Source organism: Grammomys surdaster, unplaced genomic scaffold (assembly GCF_004785775.1).
Source record: "Grammomys surdaster isolate TR1022 unplaced genomic scaffold, NIH_TR_1.0 133, whole genome shotgun sequence".
NCBI lineage: Eukaryota > Metazoa > Chordata > Mammalia > Rodentia > Muridae > Grammomys > Grammomys surdaster.
In genome coordinates this window covers 14,045,933-14,063,400 of record NW_021604591.1, presented here as the reverse complement: position 1 = coordinate 14,063,400, position 17,468 = coordinate 14,045,933, and the positions used below count along the sequence as shown (strand labels likewise).

The following is a 17,468-nucleotide window of genomic DNA, read 5'->3' as shown; positions in this document are numbered from 1 at the left end:
TCGATATGAGCCATGGCTGTGATGTGACAGTCAGATGATTATGTGAGGTCCTGAGCCCTCGATATGAGCCATGGCCGTGATATGACAGTCAGATGATTATGTGAGGTCCTGAGCCCTCGATATGAGCCATGGCCGTGATGTGACAGTCAGTCAGATGATTATGCCCTTTGAGCTTTAGTCTCGATTTTATCTCAGATGCCTGTAAACATGGAAACATTTTAAGAAACTACTTACAGAATGTCAGTGAGTGTAGCTATTTTTACTTTGATTTGCCTGTGTTGCCATGAACACAGACCTGACCGATAAGGTCCCAGGAGACTGGGGATTACAAAGACTGTGAAAATGTCACATGAAATTAATGTGGCCAGTGAACCTGGGGTTTTTATAAAAGCCCATGTTTTGGTCTTAGGTGGATAATACCTTCACTAGAACTCACCCTGAGCCACATGCTGTACTCTGAAAACATACTAGTAAAGGACATTCTTTCCCAATATAGTCAAACACATCAAGGCCCTTCCCTGGCCCTTGAAGACCCTAAGCCCTTGAATTCTTCCTCCTGCCTGGGCCTCTCATCACTAAGGCTTCATCTGCATTGCCGCTCTTAGACGCGGTGTGAGCATCCCACCACGGTCTGCACTGTGCTGATCCTGCCCTTCTCTTCTACCACATTTAAAACACACTGTGGTCCTGTGTTTATCTGTTTCCTCACTGACATCTCCTGAGCAGGCTAATGATCTGCCTTATGCCCAGGCACACAGTAGGCTCTCAGTAAACATTTGTTAGATGGATGAATGATTTACAGAAGTACAAAGCCAGAAATATGTGAAAAACACAAAAGCATAAAACCAAACTACAAAACCAAGAACACTGAAAACAGCCAGACCAAACATAATGCCAAAAATCTGCTGAGTAACTAGAACCAGATGTTATTAAATAAGGAAGGCCTGAGGAACTGGGTGAGTTTGAAACATTTGTCTTAAGACAGAAGGCAGTTGGCAAAAATTGAGGCTGGTAGTAACTCCTGGTCATGTGCTTTGTGAGATGGTCTATTTCTAAGTGAGGGCATGGAGTGGAGAGTCTGGGCTTTATGTAAAAGCTCTTGGTAGAGTGGCTTCCAAACAGATGGTTAGAAATGAAAAAGTTTGATTTTACATTTGTCTTTATTCTTTTCTTGTCTTTTTGATTTGCAGGATGGCCAGCCATTGGCAGGATTGATCCAAGATCACATGGTTTCAGGTGCAAACATGACCATTCGGGGATGCTTTTTCACCCGGGAACAGTACATGGAACTGGTGTACCGAGGGCTCACAGACAAAGTGGGACGCGTGAAGCTCTTCCGTCCTGCCATCCTGAAGCCCGTCCCACTGTGGACAGGAAAGCAGGTAGGAGAATAGCAGCCAGTGTATATTTTAAAAGGAAATAAGTTACATATTCAACAGTTTCAATTCCAAGAGATCCTAACCAGAGACAGAAAAAAATCTCTAGTCATGAAATAATGTGACTTTTCCCTTTGGGTGCCGCCCCACGACTGGGAAAACTCAAAGGTGAACCTACTAAGAACAGATTGCACGGCTTCTGTTTATTGTACTCTAACATAACTTGGTGTCTAACTTGATTGAAATACAGTGGTAATGGTGATGGTGTTACATCTCTAATGATAAGGTTCATTGGGAAATACCAAGGGCTTTGCTGAGTTCTTTACACTTGGTTTTTTAGTGCTTAAATCCAGCCTTCTCTCTTTAATTGATAATGCTGAGACTTAATGTTAAATTATACATTCAAAGTTATTAGACACAGAACTGGAATTCAAACCCAGGATTTTATTAATGCCCAAAGTAATCATATAATAGTATACATGGAAATCAAGTAATGAAATACACTCCAGTATATTCTTCTACTGTTGCCCGGGGCTCCAAATTCATCTTCAAAAGTCTTGGCTCTTTATCTGTAAAAAGTGGGTTGCATTAGTCTCTGAAGCCTCCTCCAGTTCTAGAGTTCTTTCAAGTCTGTGAACCTGGGATTTGAGTAGTTTTAGTTGTTCGTTGTTTTATAAATGTAGGAATCCATTTTGTCACTGTAACAAAGTACTTTATGTGAGGAAGAGTTTACTTTACATCATTGTTTCAGAGGTTGCCATTTTGGCCACTTGACTTTGTTGCTTCTGGACCTTTGTGTGGCGAGTCAGATCATTATGGTAGGGAGCATGTGGTAGAACAGAGGGGCCCAAAGAGGACAGGAGACAGAACAAGAGCCAAGAAGCATGGAAGAGATAGGCCCTTCAGAGGCATGGTCCAGTGGCATATGCTTCCTACTATAATAGCCGGTTCAGTAAACTTGCCAGTGGCTAGCCTCCTGATGGTGTTAGCACTCTCAAGATCAACCACCTTTCAGTCGCCCCACCAACTAGAGACAGAGGTTATAATGTGACCCCATTCTAATTTATTTCTGTGTATACTGAGAATGGACTTGGAGAGGGAGGGAATTTTTCCTTTTGTATTTTTATATTTCTGTTGAGCAACAAACCTGTACTATTTGTACAATGAAAAATAATGTGAAAGGCAGACATGACAACTAAATTTATTAAGGACCAATACTAAAATTGCACGTTTATGTAATCATAAAAATAGACAAATTATAAAATATTAGCAAGCCAAGTTCAATAGCTATAATAATTTAATTTAAATATGAACCATTCTTTCAAAAGCTCTTGTTGTCTGTCTGTCTGTCTCTCCTGGCTTAGGATGTGGTAAGTTTGCTTCTCCTTGCTATCCTTGTCTAGCACCCTGACCAGAAGCCCAACTCTCTCATTCACTGTAGTTTGCTTTTATAAATGATTTATTAATTTTCCTATTTTTATGATTATATAAAAGTGCAATTTTAGTATTTGCCTTAATAAATTTAATTGTCAGGTCTGCCTTTCACGTTATCTTTTACTGTAGAAATAGGACAGGTTTGTTGCTCAACAGAAATATAAAAATATAAAAGGAAAAATTCCCTCCCTCTCCATGTCCATTCTCTCTCTTTTTTGTTTTTTGTTTTTTTGTTTTTTGTTTTTTGAGACAGGGTTTCTCTGTGTAGCCCTGGCTGTCCTAGAACTCACTCTGTAGACCAGGCTGGCCTCAAACTCAGGAATCCACCTGCCTCTGCCTCCCAAGTGCTGGGATTAAAGGCATGCGCCACCACCGCCTGGCCATCCATTCTCAATATACACAGAAATAAATAAGAACGGGTTCACAGTATAGTGTCCTCAGGGCTGCTCAGAACTGTGAACTGTGATTAAGTTCTACAATTTTTAAAAATACTCATTTATATTTAGCTTATGTATATGAACATGTCATCTGCATATGTCTATAAATCCTATGCATGTCTGGTGCCCTTAGAGGCCAGAAGATTGTGTCAGATTCCCTGGAACTGAAGTTAGAGTTATTAGCCACCTTGTAGGTGCCGGGAACCAGGCCTGGGTGCTCTGGAAGAGCAGCCAATGATCTTAACCACTGAGCCTCTCTTTGCGCCCACTCCCGTCCCCCCTATTTTTGTATCCTGCTATGTAGTCCAGGCTGGCTTTGAACTTAAGTCAGTCCTGCCTCAGCCTTCCAGGTGCCTGGATTATAGGCATATACCACCACACCCAACTTGGCATTCGATTTTGAACTTGTATTTAAAGCACCCCTTCAGCTGACATCTGGAACCTGAAGCCTGCCCCTTCTTCAGCATGCACCACTCCACTTTTGTTCAGGTGACGAGTCTGTGAGTGGGCTCCCACATCCTTCACAGGGCGGTTTGATTATCAGTCCTTTTCTTAATCTGTTTTTTTGGGCACTTGTTTTATGTTGTATTCTCCCCCCACCGCCTTTTCAGGTGACACTCTACTATTTGTACGTAATTATGATGCAGGGGCAGTGTGGCGTTTCCATTCGTGAATGCAGTGTATAATGATCAGATATGGATAGCTGAAATGTCTGTCACCTTAAATGTTGATTATTTCTTCATGATGAGAACTGGCTAAGTCCTCTGTAGCAGCTGTTTATTATATACAGTAATTGGCATCCAGGTATCCTGCTGCACTGTGGAACATGAGAGTCATTCTTTGTTAAACAGCCCCCTTGTATCTGTTAACCACCTTCTCTGCAGCCCCTTCTCAGCTACTCATAGCCTCTTTTCTTTGTGCTTCTCTGAAGTCAACTTTAAAACATACAGTATCTGCTTTCTGTGGTCTGACTATATTGTAGTAACATACTATCTTCCAGGCTCACCTCTTGCTATAAATAAGATTTCATTGTTTTTAATGCCTAAATAGTATTCCCCTGTGTATATCACCACCTGGTCTTAGCTGTTTCTTTATAGATGGATGGCTAGCTTGATTCTGTATCTTGGCTGTTGTGTTGGGGTAAGTGCAGCTGTCCCTTCTGTGGGTATGTACCATGTGGCATGTCTGAACTATGTAGGAGTTCTGCTTCTGGTGTGTTTGGGGAAATTTCATGCTGTTTTCCATAATCGTTTCATGAATGAGCATTTTCCTTTACCCTGGTTCTTGACAAACCTGTTTTTAACATACTCCACATATGACAAGAAGTTTGCTTAACTGTTTTTGGGTGCCTAGTTGGCAGACCCAAACTTTTCTGTAATTGCTTTGTAACGTAATTCAGTGTGCTTGATGGTGCAGGGTGAGACTGTTCTGTCTGTACATGTAGAGCTGCCTCTGTCTCTTCAGCCTCTTACCATATTGTGTTCAGTGATATGACTATCCCCCTAGTTGATTTAAGTGTCCTTCTGTTGCTAGGCATTTACGTTTTAATTGTTTTTTTTTATCATTATTATTTTAACTATATAACTACACTGATGCTATAGTAAATATTTGCTTCTTCATATTCTAGGATATTTTCATGAGGATGTATTTTACATCAATTTCTGGAAATTGTTATCCAAGGATATTTACATTTTGAAACTTGTTTAAAAAAATCCATTTGCTTAAAAATGTTTTTAAAGATTAATGCAGATTAGCATAAAACTATTTTAAATTATTTGCATATGTACTGATATCCTTTATATCGTTATTATTTGTTATTTTTGAGGCAGGGTCTCACTCTAGCTCTGGCTAGCCTCAACCTCCTGTGTAAACCAGACTTTAAATCACTTAGATGCTGATGCCTCGGCCTCGGCCTCTGCCTCTCTCTCTGCCTCCCTCTGCCTCCCTCTGCCTCCCTCTGCTTCCCTCTGCCCCTCTGCCTCTACCTCTGCCTCTGCCTCTACCTCTGCCTCTTCCATGTTGGGGTTCCTTCCTTGTCCCGCTTCTAGTCTGTGTGACTTTACCTAAATTATGTATTTCCTCTAAATTATTTCAGACAATATAAGGCTTTTGAGACTTGCTTTTTTGATTTAATAACAATTTTCTGAAGGCTTACCTGTGTTTTACTTTGGGGTTTTTTTGTTTTTTTGTTTTTTTTAATGGCTAAAAACATTCTATCATGTGAAATACTACCATTTGTTTAATCATTTTTAGTTGTTTCGACTTCTTAGCTATTACAAGTAAAGCTGAGGTGAACTCTTCAGATGTTCTTTCTATTGTGGGTGAGCTAGCAGGCCATATTTCCTTGTGTGTGAGTGGTTGGATATGTTTCTTACTTTACTCCAAATTCCAGTCTTGACAGTGCCCAGTTCTGGCAGCACCCCCACTAGCCATATGTCATTCTGGTTAAGTTGCAGCTTGTGGTAGGCAGCCCAGGGAAGCCTTCCCTCCTGCCCCCACTCCTTTTCCCACTCCCCCTCATGATACCAGCCTTCTGTAGAGCTGAGCTGTGGGGAGGGTGAGCTTTCTGATCATCATCTGCCCCAGAAACAGTGTCACCTGCTTTCTTCGTTTTTCATTTACTTTTATGTGCACAGGTGTTTTGCTTGCCTGTGTATCTGTACACCCATGTAAGCAGTGCCTTTGGGAGCCACAAGAGGGCATCAGATTCCCTACAACTGAAGTTAATAGCTGCCATGTAGGTGCTGGAAGTTGAACTCAATCAAGTTCCTTTTAAGAGGAGCTAGTGCTCTCAGCCACCATGCCACCTCTCCAGCCCCAGAACCTGTGACACCTGTCTTTTTGTCCCAACCTTGCTCCTTCTGTAGGAATATACTTGGCAACTCTTCCAAAGCTGGTCCATTATTGTCCTCTGGGACACCTGCCTCCCTCTGTAGAACACTTGCTTGAGAAAGAGCCTCTCCTGGCCTTCTGTCAGCAACTGTTTGCAGAGTGATAACCCTCCTGGTTGACTCAGAAAAGACAGCCTGACTTCCAGTACTAAAATTAATTCTAGTTACATCAATTTCCTTGTGCCATTTAGCTCTGTAAAAGCTGACTGGCATCGGTTCTGGGCTTGTCAGTCTTCCTTATCTGTGTGACACCTGTTCTTTAAGGCATTTACTGTGTTCCGCATGTAGACCTGGAATGTTTTTACAGTAAACGGTACTGTTGGGAGTTAAGTCAGAACAATCTTTTGTCTAAATATTTGGTTTCCCAGGATTCGTGTTATAATCCTCACTCTGTTCCCCACCCCCAGGGATAGTATTACAGAATGAGGCCTTTGGGGAATGCTTGGGTCATGGGACAGAAGAATGGGATTAGTGCCCCTGTGAGTCTCTAAGCACTCCATCCGCAAAGTCAAGACAGAGTAAAACGTCTTCACTTAGGAGCTAGAAAGCATGGCATGCCCCCGACTCTGAGTCTGCCTCCATTTTGTCCTCTGCTCCTATGACTATAAGAAATGCATTCCTATTCCTGTTCATGCTGGTTAGGGTATTTGGATATAGTTGTCAGATACTTTCCTTCTCATTCAGGCTAAGCCTTCCCATTTGCCCTTCCTATCTCTTTCTCTAAAACATATGAATTTGTCACTGTCTGCCCCGTCTGGCTGAGGCCTTCCATGGCCTCTTACTAAAATAGCTGTGCCCTCTTATACTCTGCTCTTACTTTCCTTGATCTGTTTCCTCCAGAGCAGGATCCCTGAGGGATCAAGGCTTCAAGGAGCATTGTTCTCTCCTCAGTGCCTGCCTCATAGGGTAGGTAATTGCCAGTGAATGAATGCAATTTGTCTACAGGCTGTGAACAGGCAGTGCTGGATCCCTCGGTCTACTACAATACCAGGGCACCCGAATCCCTGCTGCCTCACTCTGGGCCTCAGTCAGATGCTTAGACCTCCTGTGGGGAGCCTTAGTTAGGGTTTATGTCCTTGCGTTGAAAATACAAGCTCAGTGTGGGGAGGAAGTCATTAAACTCAGTAGTGACTGTCCCCTCCTTGAGGATGACTGAAGTGTGTGTGTCTCAACTTTCCGTTTGGGCAGGTGGGGCGTCTTAGGAGCCTCTCCATCTCTTTCAGCTTTGCCAAGTCTTCATTTTTGTTATTTTACCACATTATCTGATATTTGCTTTGACACCAAAGCAATTTATATTTTTCCTCCCCTTCCTTTGACCTATTGAGAAATTTGATGCAAGTCTTTGAGATTCCTCACTTTAGGATAAGCTGTTTTAGGGAATAATGAGCCTATGAAGTATAAAAGTCACTTTTATTCACCTGATATAAATTGTCATCTAGGAAGCATACCGCCTCCATCTGCTAACCTAGGCCCAGTCTTCCAAGCGGACTGATTAATTCCCACCCCCAACTCCCCTAGTTGTTCTGCTTAGCCTCAAACTAACTTTGGCAATATGTTCTAATCTTCTCGCTCGTTCTGTTTTCACCTGTGCCTAGCTTAGTCCGTCTTCAACCTGTCTGTAAGACTCTCCCAGAAAAGCTGCCTCCTCCTTCTCTCTCTGGCCTGCTCCCTCTTACAGTGCCTCTCTTCCCTCTCTTCTTGTTAGAGAGTTAGGCATCTATTCTGTCAAATCTTTCATCACTTTGCCTCTCAATCAGACATCACTTTCAAACGTCAGCGCTTCCTTCTACACACTCACTTTACCTTCACTGTTTGGGATTAAAGGTGTATGCTAAGGGGGCGTCTATATTCCAGCCAGAGGGGTTAAAGGTGTGTGCTAAGGGCTGAGCCACACCGCAACTAGAATTTTAGTAAATAACACAATCTCAGGGTTCACAATGTGATCAGATATCCTTCAACAGTGATGCTTTAGTGTATTTCAGTGTATTTGGGGGGACTTGTCTGTCAGGACCTGTTTGCCTTATTGTCTTGAGAGCATGAGAAATGGCATCATGAGGTGACAATCCTGAAAGAGCAGTTATCTCTTCCCCTCCCAGCATATTGTCTTCCTTTTTCCCAGGTTGTGTCGACCCTCCTCATAAACATCATTCCAGAGGATTACGCCCCCTTGAATTTATCTGGAAAGGCAAAAATCAGCAGTAAAGCCTGGGTAAAGGAAAAGCCACGGCCTGTTCCTGACTTTGACCCTGAATCCATGTGTGAGTCCCAGGTATGGCTGCCCTTTATAAAGTTGACTCCTGTTCCCGGAGGTCGGAGGATTAACTTTAAAAAACAAGTTCATAAACTGATGCCATGCCTCAGAAAACAAGTTTGTCCAGGATGGTATCCACTTCTTTTAAGATGTGATCAGGGCTGCCCTCTGCCCTCTGGCTCTCAGTATGAAGCACTTGCTGATTTGGGAAGGCTTCCCGAAGCTGGTGGTATTTCTGCAGTGCTTGCAGGATAGAACTTTCACTTTCCTTCAAGACCTCTGAGTGGTGTGAGTTAGCCAAATTGCTGTGAGGTTCCCAAATCCCACCTCCAGACGTTCAGAACCAGACTTAGGGAAGGCCAATGTGGTCACCCTCCAGTGCTTCACCCTTGTGAGAGCATACTCACACCAAAGACTACCAAGGCCTCTGTGTGTTCTTGGTAAGCAAACATCTCAAGTCTGCCGCTGGCTGTATTTTTAACAGGGCCTGCTCTCCTCAACTTTCCTCTTCCCTCTTTCTTTTCTGTGGTGTTGAGTACTGAACCCAGGGTCCCCTGCATGCTTATCATGGACTCTACCAGTGAACCCTACCCCCACCCTGTGTCAGGACTAACAGGTGCCCTATGCAGACCTGTAGCAGCCACTTCTTTTCCCTGTGTAGATCATCCACCTACTGTGTGCAGTTAAGAACTTAGCCACTGTATGTTCATCTCCCTTATCTAAAGTATGCATTGGTTTCACATATTCCCTTCTTTCCCTAAAGGATTTGAGGCAGTTCACAGTAGAGGGACATAAACAATAAAGCTAAATAGTACTTGGCTTGTGTGGGTGGCTCCTACAAGAGATGTCCCCTGCAGCCCGGCTTTCGTGACCCTTCCCTGCACAGGTGATCATCAGGGAAGGGGAGCTGCTCTGCGGAGTGCTGGACAAGGCACACTACGGGAGCTCTGCCTACGGCCTGGTCCACTGCTGCTATGAGATCTATGGGGGTGAGACGAGCGGCAAGGTTCTCACCTGCCTAGCCCGCCTCTTCACTGCTTACCTACAGCTCTATAGAGGCTTCACCTTGGGTAAGTACTCGGCTGTGGCCCTGGCTCTGTTCACCTTACAGCATGGCACCTGGGCAGTTTTCTTGGTGGATGTTTAGGCTTTTTCCATCAGTGCTAGCCGTCTGACTTTCCACAGCCAGTGTTCCTTTCCTACAGCAGTGCAAAGCAACCCTTCCCATCTCCATTCCCATCCTGTCCCTTTCTTCACCCTATTCTTTATGATAGTATAAATTCCTATAGCCAGCTCACAAGTGAAAACCAGCCCTAACTAGCAGCCATGCTTGAAGATCTTCTAGCACAAAGGGGAATGGTTCAGAAGCACTGTGATCTGTATGCCAAGGGCTGACAGCGAACAAGGCCATGCTAGGGAGAAGAGCTTGGGGGAAGGCTGGCTAACCTCAGTCTAGCCCTGTTTAGCAGTGGCCATCATTACAAGAATGGCCTAATGTGTGAAGGTCTGCTTTTATGCTTTTGGCTTCCATGGAGAGGAATCATTTCTTCCTCTTCCTGCTCAGATATAGTTTTCAGAAGCTTCAGGTTTCCAGGCTACTGTAATGAGAATTCCAGATGTTTTCTCTAACTTTTAAACAGTCAGTTGTTGCCTTCCCACTCAGATCTTAGCTGAGGGATTCTTAAGTCTGTGGCATTCATGGGTAGAAACAAAACATTGTTGGGTTGAAAAGAAATGAGCAGTCAATCCTTTGAGCCAAAGGATGTGCTTAATTGAAAGGATATGGACCTTTCTGAGGCAGTTCTGGGAACCACTGGACTGTTACCCAGACTTGACATGGATGTGTGCTTGCATGCATACATACAGCTGTAGATAGGGTTCCTGGGATACTCACTGTCAGCCTCTCTTCTGCTGCTGAACAGCTAAAGTCTCTAGCCATTTCATCCCACATGTATTTATTGGATATAGCCAGCAGAGCTTCTGGCTAAAAGCAGAAGTTTGAAACTCAAGCCTCGGCTTTCTTCTGTGTACCTCAGTTTTGAGCCCTAATTGTAAAGAGAGGTTTTGGATGTTTAAGCTTTCGTAAGCGTGCACTAATGTTAATATCACTGTTGCAGAGTTTCCTTTATGTGTGGCTCTCAGCTTTGGGTCCGAGCCTCACCAAGTTTACAAACCAGTGCAACATTAGGCCTGGTCCCTGTTGAACTTCTCTGTTTGACCTTGCAGGTGTGGAAGATATTTTGGTTAAGCCAAATGCAGATGTGATGAGACAGCGCATCATTGAAGAATCTACCCAGTGTGGACCCCGGGTAAAGAGGAGGACTGGGAAGCTGTGGCCTGCTGTCCAGGGGCCACTTAACCTTACAGAACAAAGCCACACCCTCCTTTGGCTAGAGCCTCCTGTTCCTTTCTTCATTCTAGGCTGTCAGGGCTGCATTGAACCTGCCAGAAGCTGCATCATGTGATGAGATCCAAGGGAAATGGCAGGATGCCCATCTGGGCAAAGACCAGAGGGATTTTAACATGATTGATATGAAGTTCAAGGAGGAAGTGAACCATTTCAGCAATGAGATTAACAAGGTTAGCCTGGCCGTACAGTGCACAAATCCCCATTGTTTTGAATGCTGATTTCTGTTGGTTTGTTTTTAATTACATTTGATTCTCACCCTGAGCCCTTTAGATCAGTCCAACTAGGTGAAATTTGAAGTTGGGTAGGTAGAATCCATCTTTGTACGAACTCACTGTGAGTCTGGGAAGGCCTTAGTTTCAAGCTAAAAGGAAACGCTTTGTGCAGCATTTCTAAATGTGTTTACTTTGGAGTGGCTACATTAAAGGCGCTAAAGAGAGAAGCTTGACAGTAGAACCACTCCGCTCTAGGTAAATGTACAGAATGAAAGGCAGACGTCTCTCATGCTTATACAGCAGGGCCAGGGGTGAATGCCTGGGTCCCTGGTGTACTATGTACTTGCTGTGTGACCTTAAGTAAGTGGTGTTCCTGGCCTCTGAGTTGTTCCTCACCTAGAAGCAGGTGTACAAGAACCATATGCACAATGCCGAGCCCTTCCCATGGCAGTGCAGAAGGCTCAAGGTCACACCTTCCTTCTCCCTTTGCTCCAGAGCCTGGGCTCCCTACCTTGTGGTGTGGAGGAGGAGCCAGCCTGGCTCTCTCTGCCTGGTAGACCCAAGGGTCCCACCTGAGGAAAGAAAGGACAAGGCTGCAACATCAGAGTTTGTCTGTGGGTCCTCTCCCTGCCTTTCATTTGGTGGCCTAGAAGGCAGCTCTCCTCAGTAGAAAGTTTTATTCAGAGGAGCCTTATAGCACTGCCTGGGAAAGCAGGAGCCTTGCCAACCAGGGCTGATGGCGCATCTTAGAATAGATTCTTGTCCTATGACTCACTTCCTCCCCCTTCCAACCCAGGCTCTGCTCCTCCTGTGGTGTCTAGATCTCCAGGCAAAGGCCAAAACAGATTCAGAACCCATGTCATTGTCCCCAAGGTTCTCCCTGTGGGGCTTTCTCACTACTGGCCTTGATGGCGTGCTGGCGAGTTGGACATTGGTAATATGCTGGCTCTGTGGGGATCCAAACGTGCTTTCATGTGCTGGTTCATTAGTACCTTTCCTTAGATTTTATTCTTGTTTACATTTTTTTATTATTTTATATGAATTGATGTTTTGCCGACATGTATATCTGTGTAAGAGTGTCAGGTCCCCTAAAACAGGAGTTATAGACGGCTGTGAACTGCCATGTAGGTGCTGGGAATTGAACCTGAGTCCTCTGAAATAACAGCCAGTGTTCTTAACCACTAAACCATCTTTTCAGCCCAGATTTTATTCTTGTCTAGTGTCTTAGTCACTGTTCTGTTGCTGTGAAGAGACACCATGAGTAAGGCAACTCTTAGAAAAGAAAGCATTTAATTGTAGGCTTGCTTACAGTTTCAGTGGTTAGTCCATTGTCATGACAGGGAGCATGGTGGCACTCAGGCAGTCATAGTACTGGAGAAGTAGCAGAGAAGTAACTCTCAGAAGTAGCTGAGAGTCCTACACCCTGATCCGTAGACAGAGAGACAGACATAGGTTTTTGAAACCTCAAAGTCTACCTCCAGTGACACACTTCTTCCAACAAGGATCCTTGAGTGCCACTCCATGGTGACTAAGCATTCAAATGTATAAGTCTATGGGGGCCATTCTTATTCAAACCACATCTAGCTCCACTCAGGATCACAGATTGGATTTGCCACCACCCCTTCCTTCTTCCTACCCCCTCTTACCCCCCTCCCCCACCTCCCCTGCTTCTCAGCCTTCTGTGTTTCCTTTTTTGGTGCCATTTGGCCAGTGAATAGAACCTGAGGCTCCTGTGAGCACAGCAGGACTATAGACTTTAGTGAAAGGATAATCCAGATAAGGTTTTCCTTTGTCTTAAGTGAAATTCAGCCCTTAGTTGAAGATAAATACTCTTCTCTCTGGCTTTATTGTTTTTGTGTCATAGCTTTGCCTTCTGAATGTGGGATTTCAAGAAAGATAAAGTCACTGACCAGTGTGTTGATTTAATCCACAGGCATGTATGCCTTTTGGCTTGCACAGACAGTTCCCTGAGAACAACCTGCAGATGATGGTGCAGTCGGGAGCCAAAGGGTCAACCGTGAACACCATGCAAGTATGAGCAAAAGTAGCTCAGTCAGTTTGCCAGAGGGGTGGGCTGATGTCAGCAGTCAGCTTTCAGGTTCATTTCTGCTTTTAAACATCTTCAATCCATGTGAAATATAACTAAAAAGACTAAAATGTCCTGAAGCATATAGTAGTTAGTGCAGGTGCTAACCTCCATCAGGACTTAGAGCTGATGGAAATATGCAGGTAGGTTACATGCCCTGTGAGCTATAGTATAACACCAGGCATTGGTCTGTGTATATATGCATGTTATATCTGCACATCATCCATCCATGTATGTAAATCTTGATGTTGAAATAAGGAGATACCTCAGACAGTGAAGTGTTTGCTTCACAAGCCCAGGACCTGAGTTCAGGGCTCCAGAATCCACGCAAAAACTGGGCATGGCAGTTCATGTAGTTCTCTTCTTATGGGTGGGGGAGGCAGATCCCCAAAGGTCACTCACTGGTCAGCCACGCTAACCAAATTGATGAGTTCAGGTTCAGAGAAAGACCCTGCTTCAAACGTAAAGGTGAAGAGAGATTTGAGAGAACACCCAGTGTCAACCACGGGCCTTCACAAGTACACACATGAATTCACACACACACACACACACCACACACAGAATCTTACAATGTTGGATTTTTTTTTTTTTTTTTTTTTTTTTTTGCAGTGTTTTCATTACGTCCGTAAGCATTGTTCTAGGGATCATTTACCCTTTGAGTCTCATTTTCCCAGAGTTCCTTGGTGCCATGGAGACATTTTCACAGATTTTAGTGTTGGTTTTGATATGGGTTTGTTTGTTTGTTTCCAATCCTTTAGATGTTCTTGGAGGACATGCACCATCCTTAGGTAAACGCTTGACAGTGTGGACTTGAGAGGCTGTGTAGATGACTGGGCTGACTTCTCTCTGCTCTGGGATTACTTTCCTCTCTGGACCCCATTGGAACCATTTCTTACAGTTTTTATTGTTGTGATAAACACTGTGAGCAAAAGCAGCGTGTGGGGGAATTTATTTCATCTTACAACACTATGACTAAGGGAACTCTGGACAGAAATTCAAGGCAGGACCTAGAGCAGAAGCCATAGGGGAACATTGCTTACTAACTCGCCCTAGTAGCTTGCTCAGCCTTCTTTCTCATATAACTCAGGACCATGTGCCCAAGGGTGGCTGCCCCCAGTAAGCTGGCCCACCCACATTAATCATTAACAGAGAAAATACGCTCCAGGCCTGCTTCCGGGCAACCTGATAGAAACATTTTCTCAATTGAAGTTCCTCTTCCCAGATAATTCTAGTTTATGTACAGTTATCAAAAAAAACAAAAACTAAAACCAAAAAAGCAAACAGGACAAATTTCAAGGCTCTCCCAGGTATAACATGGTGATTCTAAGTCACAGTTTCTTTTCTAGGCATTGCTTGTCCTCAAGTGGGGGGGGGGGGGGAGCCATAGCCAACTTTTTCTTGGGATGTTCTTCTTTGGGTAGTTTAAGCATCTAGGTTGGTCTTCAGATCTAACATCATTTCCAATTTCTTTTCCTGAAGGAAAGCTGGAAGTCCTATTTGGACAAAGTGCTGCTCAGAACTCAAACCTTGTGTGTCATTTGTGTTTTCTTTCCTCAGATCTCTTGCCTGCTGGGCCAAATTGAATTGGAAGGTCGAAGACCCCCACTGATGGCGTCTGGCAAGTCACTGCCCTGCTTTGAGCCTTACGAGTTCACCCCCAGGGCTGGTGGCTTTGTCACTGGAAGGTTCCTTACTGGTATCAGGCCTCCTGTACGTGTATTTTTGTCATTTCCCCTCAGTTCTGTGCCTAGTAGTGGTGACTTATGGTCTCATTAGTAATAGCACAAGAACAACCAAGTGGTGAACATTAAAGGCATACCCGCCAGACCACATGGTGGTCCCCATTGTGATACTAGAGCCAGCAAAGTGCTAACGTACAGTAGGCATGTGATCATGTTAGTGGTAAGATGAAAGATTGAGCCTGTTGTTTTGGCTTGTGCTGTAATCCCAGTACTTGCTCAAGAGAGAACTGTCATGTTTGAGTCCAGCCTAAGCTGCATAGCAAGTCCTCACACTTCAACAACAACAAAACATGAAAAGACAGGATAGATCTTGGTCTAACCCTTTCTGTAACATAGCCTCTAAGCCAGTTCTTAGCTGCTTCAGAAGCAACCAAAAGGGGGAGTGTCAGTCACCAAAGTGCTGATATCACCAAAAGGAGCATGGTAGAGATTGATTTCCATGAAGTCCCCATTTTCTGTTCTGTCCCCTCACTTCATAATAGTGGGACATCTGTAGCAGGTATATAGTTTTGCTTCAGCAAATACAGTTTTACCTAAGGGAATGGCTTTTTGGATGTCAGTCCCTTGGTTTCATGGGTTGTGCGCATGTTGCACTTGGTGTTGTAAGGGGATGCTGGTCTAGAGTGAACGAACCATCGTAAGGCTGCTGATACTCTTGAGACCCCACCATTGGCCCCACACAAGCATTTGCAGGGTCATCCACAGCCTAAAGGCAAGAGGTACCAGTGGGTTGATGTAGAATGTTTCAGACTCTGACTCACACCTTTTAGTGTATCAAAAAATCATTGAGCTGCGCATGTGAACTACTATGTAGCTCTCGACTGTTATCCCAATTAGTCAGGAGCCTGAGGCAGGAGGATCACAAATTCAAGGCCAGCTTAGACTACAGATGAAGACTTCATCTCAAAACAGAGAAGTTTAGGGAACACTTGAACTGTAGAATCCAGGCCTGGGATTTGCAGGACGGTGGTGAACCCCAGCATTGCTTCTCACTGGCATTGTGGCATGCAGTGTCCTGAGGATGCCTGAGGGAGAGTGCATTTAGGGCTTCTGGCTGCTGTTGCTTTTGATCCATGTGTCCTTCTACCTCAGGCAGGAAGAGCTTGATCCCAAAGGGCCACAAGTCTTTAGGAGCTATTCTAAAGGATTCTAGGATCCAGGAAATGAACAATTTGCATGGCTAGGGAAAGAGTGCATAGCGTGGTCTGAGTGGCCCTCTAGGAAATGCATGGTACTCACTGCCACGTTCGGGACCTGGCTCCCACTTTTCCCCATAGGAGTTCTTCTTCCACTGCATGGCGGGGCGAGAAGGCCTGGTGGATACTGCTGTCAAAACCAGCCGCTCTGGCTATCTCCAAAGGTAAGAAAAAGAAAAAAGTAGCTGTAGCCCTCTGATAGGTGGGTTGGCATCCCAGGACCTTGTACCTGTCATGTGCATTCTTTAGATGATATAATCTCTTCTAAATGTCTCCAGGTGTGGCCTGAGACAGAAAATAGCACAGAATAGTTCTGATAGAGCATGCCTTCAGAAGTTTACACAGTGGGCCCTGTGATCTACAGGTCTTCTAGGTGTGCCTTACCTGTGAGCTGCATATGCCTCAAAATAACTGAACACAGCCGAACACAAAATTGTAATCCCACACCAAAGATTATGGGATTCTTTTTGCATGTATAAAGCTTGGTTACACAGTTCTCAGGGGTAAACTTTGTAGGCAACAACATAATGAACAGTATCTAAAGGTTGGACATGCCTGGATGGCAGTGGTGGGGGGTTGTTTTTTGTCTGAGAGGCTCAGCAACCTGGGATAAGTACAGAGCACGCTACTAAGAGGTATCCCTGTCACCTGGGAGGTCATCAGCCAAGACTTCTTCTTTCCTCTCAGGGAGGAAAAGAAACAGTCTTGTACCTAGCCTTATTGGGTAGGTGGAAGGATCTGAGCTCAAAGCATGTATGCTAGTGGGAATAGCGATAGGAAACTGAGGGTGCAAACCCCACGTCTCTCCAGCTGCGGTGCTGAGTGCTGTGGGCAGGGTGACAGGAGCCCAGGTCCTTCCCGGCTTCCCCTTGAATCTTTGCCCACTGGTTACTGCTTTGACATTTTTTCTGTGCTCAAGCTTGCCAAGCCCGCATACCATGTTGTGATCTCTTCCTTGACTCCATGCCATTAGAGGATAAGAGTTGAGGATCACTCCTGAGTGGTCTGTTGGTAAGAAGCCCATCCATGGAGCTGGCAGTGCACAAGCAAGGTCAGGGAAGTAAGGTCAGCCTCCTTTCTTCCTAGGGGCCTGAGTTACCTGACCTTTGTGTGAGCAGTGGTTAGACTTCATTCCCCCTACACTTGTTCAAGAATACAAGTGTAACATAAGAAAAGCTGGGAACCACATGGTCAGTGAACTCTGCATGGTAGGATTCAAGTGTGGGAACCCATAGAAGAATGAATAGGAGGGTGTTGGGGGTCTCTGGCTGACCAAAAGAGCAGCAGCCACTGGGGCAAAGCTCACAGAATTCACTTGCCAGTGGAAGCTCATGAAGGCTCAGGCGTGAGGAGGCACAGCACAGGCTTCAGGTAGGGAAGTGGAGAAGGCACAGAACTTCTCACTGAAGTTTTCAGGCCTGAGAAGCAGCACA

General features: G+C 44.7%; 1 protein-coding gene across 1 annotated transcript in view; it reads left to right on the top strand.

Annotated features, from left to right (window-relative positions):
• Positions 1-17,468, top strand: part of Polr1a (RNA polymerase I subunit A) — a 61,952-nt gene that overhangs the window by 28,523 nt on the left and 15,961 nt on the right. Inside the window, exons 14-21 of the mRNA XM_028762378.1 lie at positions 1,191-1,382; positions 8,258-8,407; positions 9,276-9,459; positions 10,616-10,698; positions 10,811-10,969; positions 12,945-13,043; positions 14,655-14,807; positions 16,117-16,199. Of these exons, the coding sequence (XP_028618211.1) occupies positions 1,191-1,382; positions 8,258-8,407; positions 9,276-9,459; positions 10,616-10,698; positions 10,811-10,969; positions 12,945-13,043; positions 14,655-14,807; positions 16,117-16,199 (1,103 nt within the window). The remainder of the gene's footprint in view (positions 1-1,190; positions 1,383-8,257; positions 8,408-9,275; positions 9,460-10,615; positions 10,699-10,810; positions 10,970-12,944; positions 13,044-14,654; positions 14,808-16,116; positions 16,200-17,468) is intronic.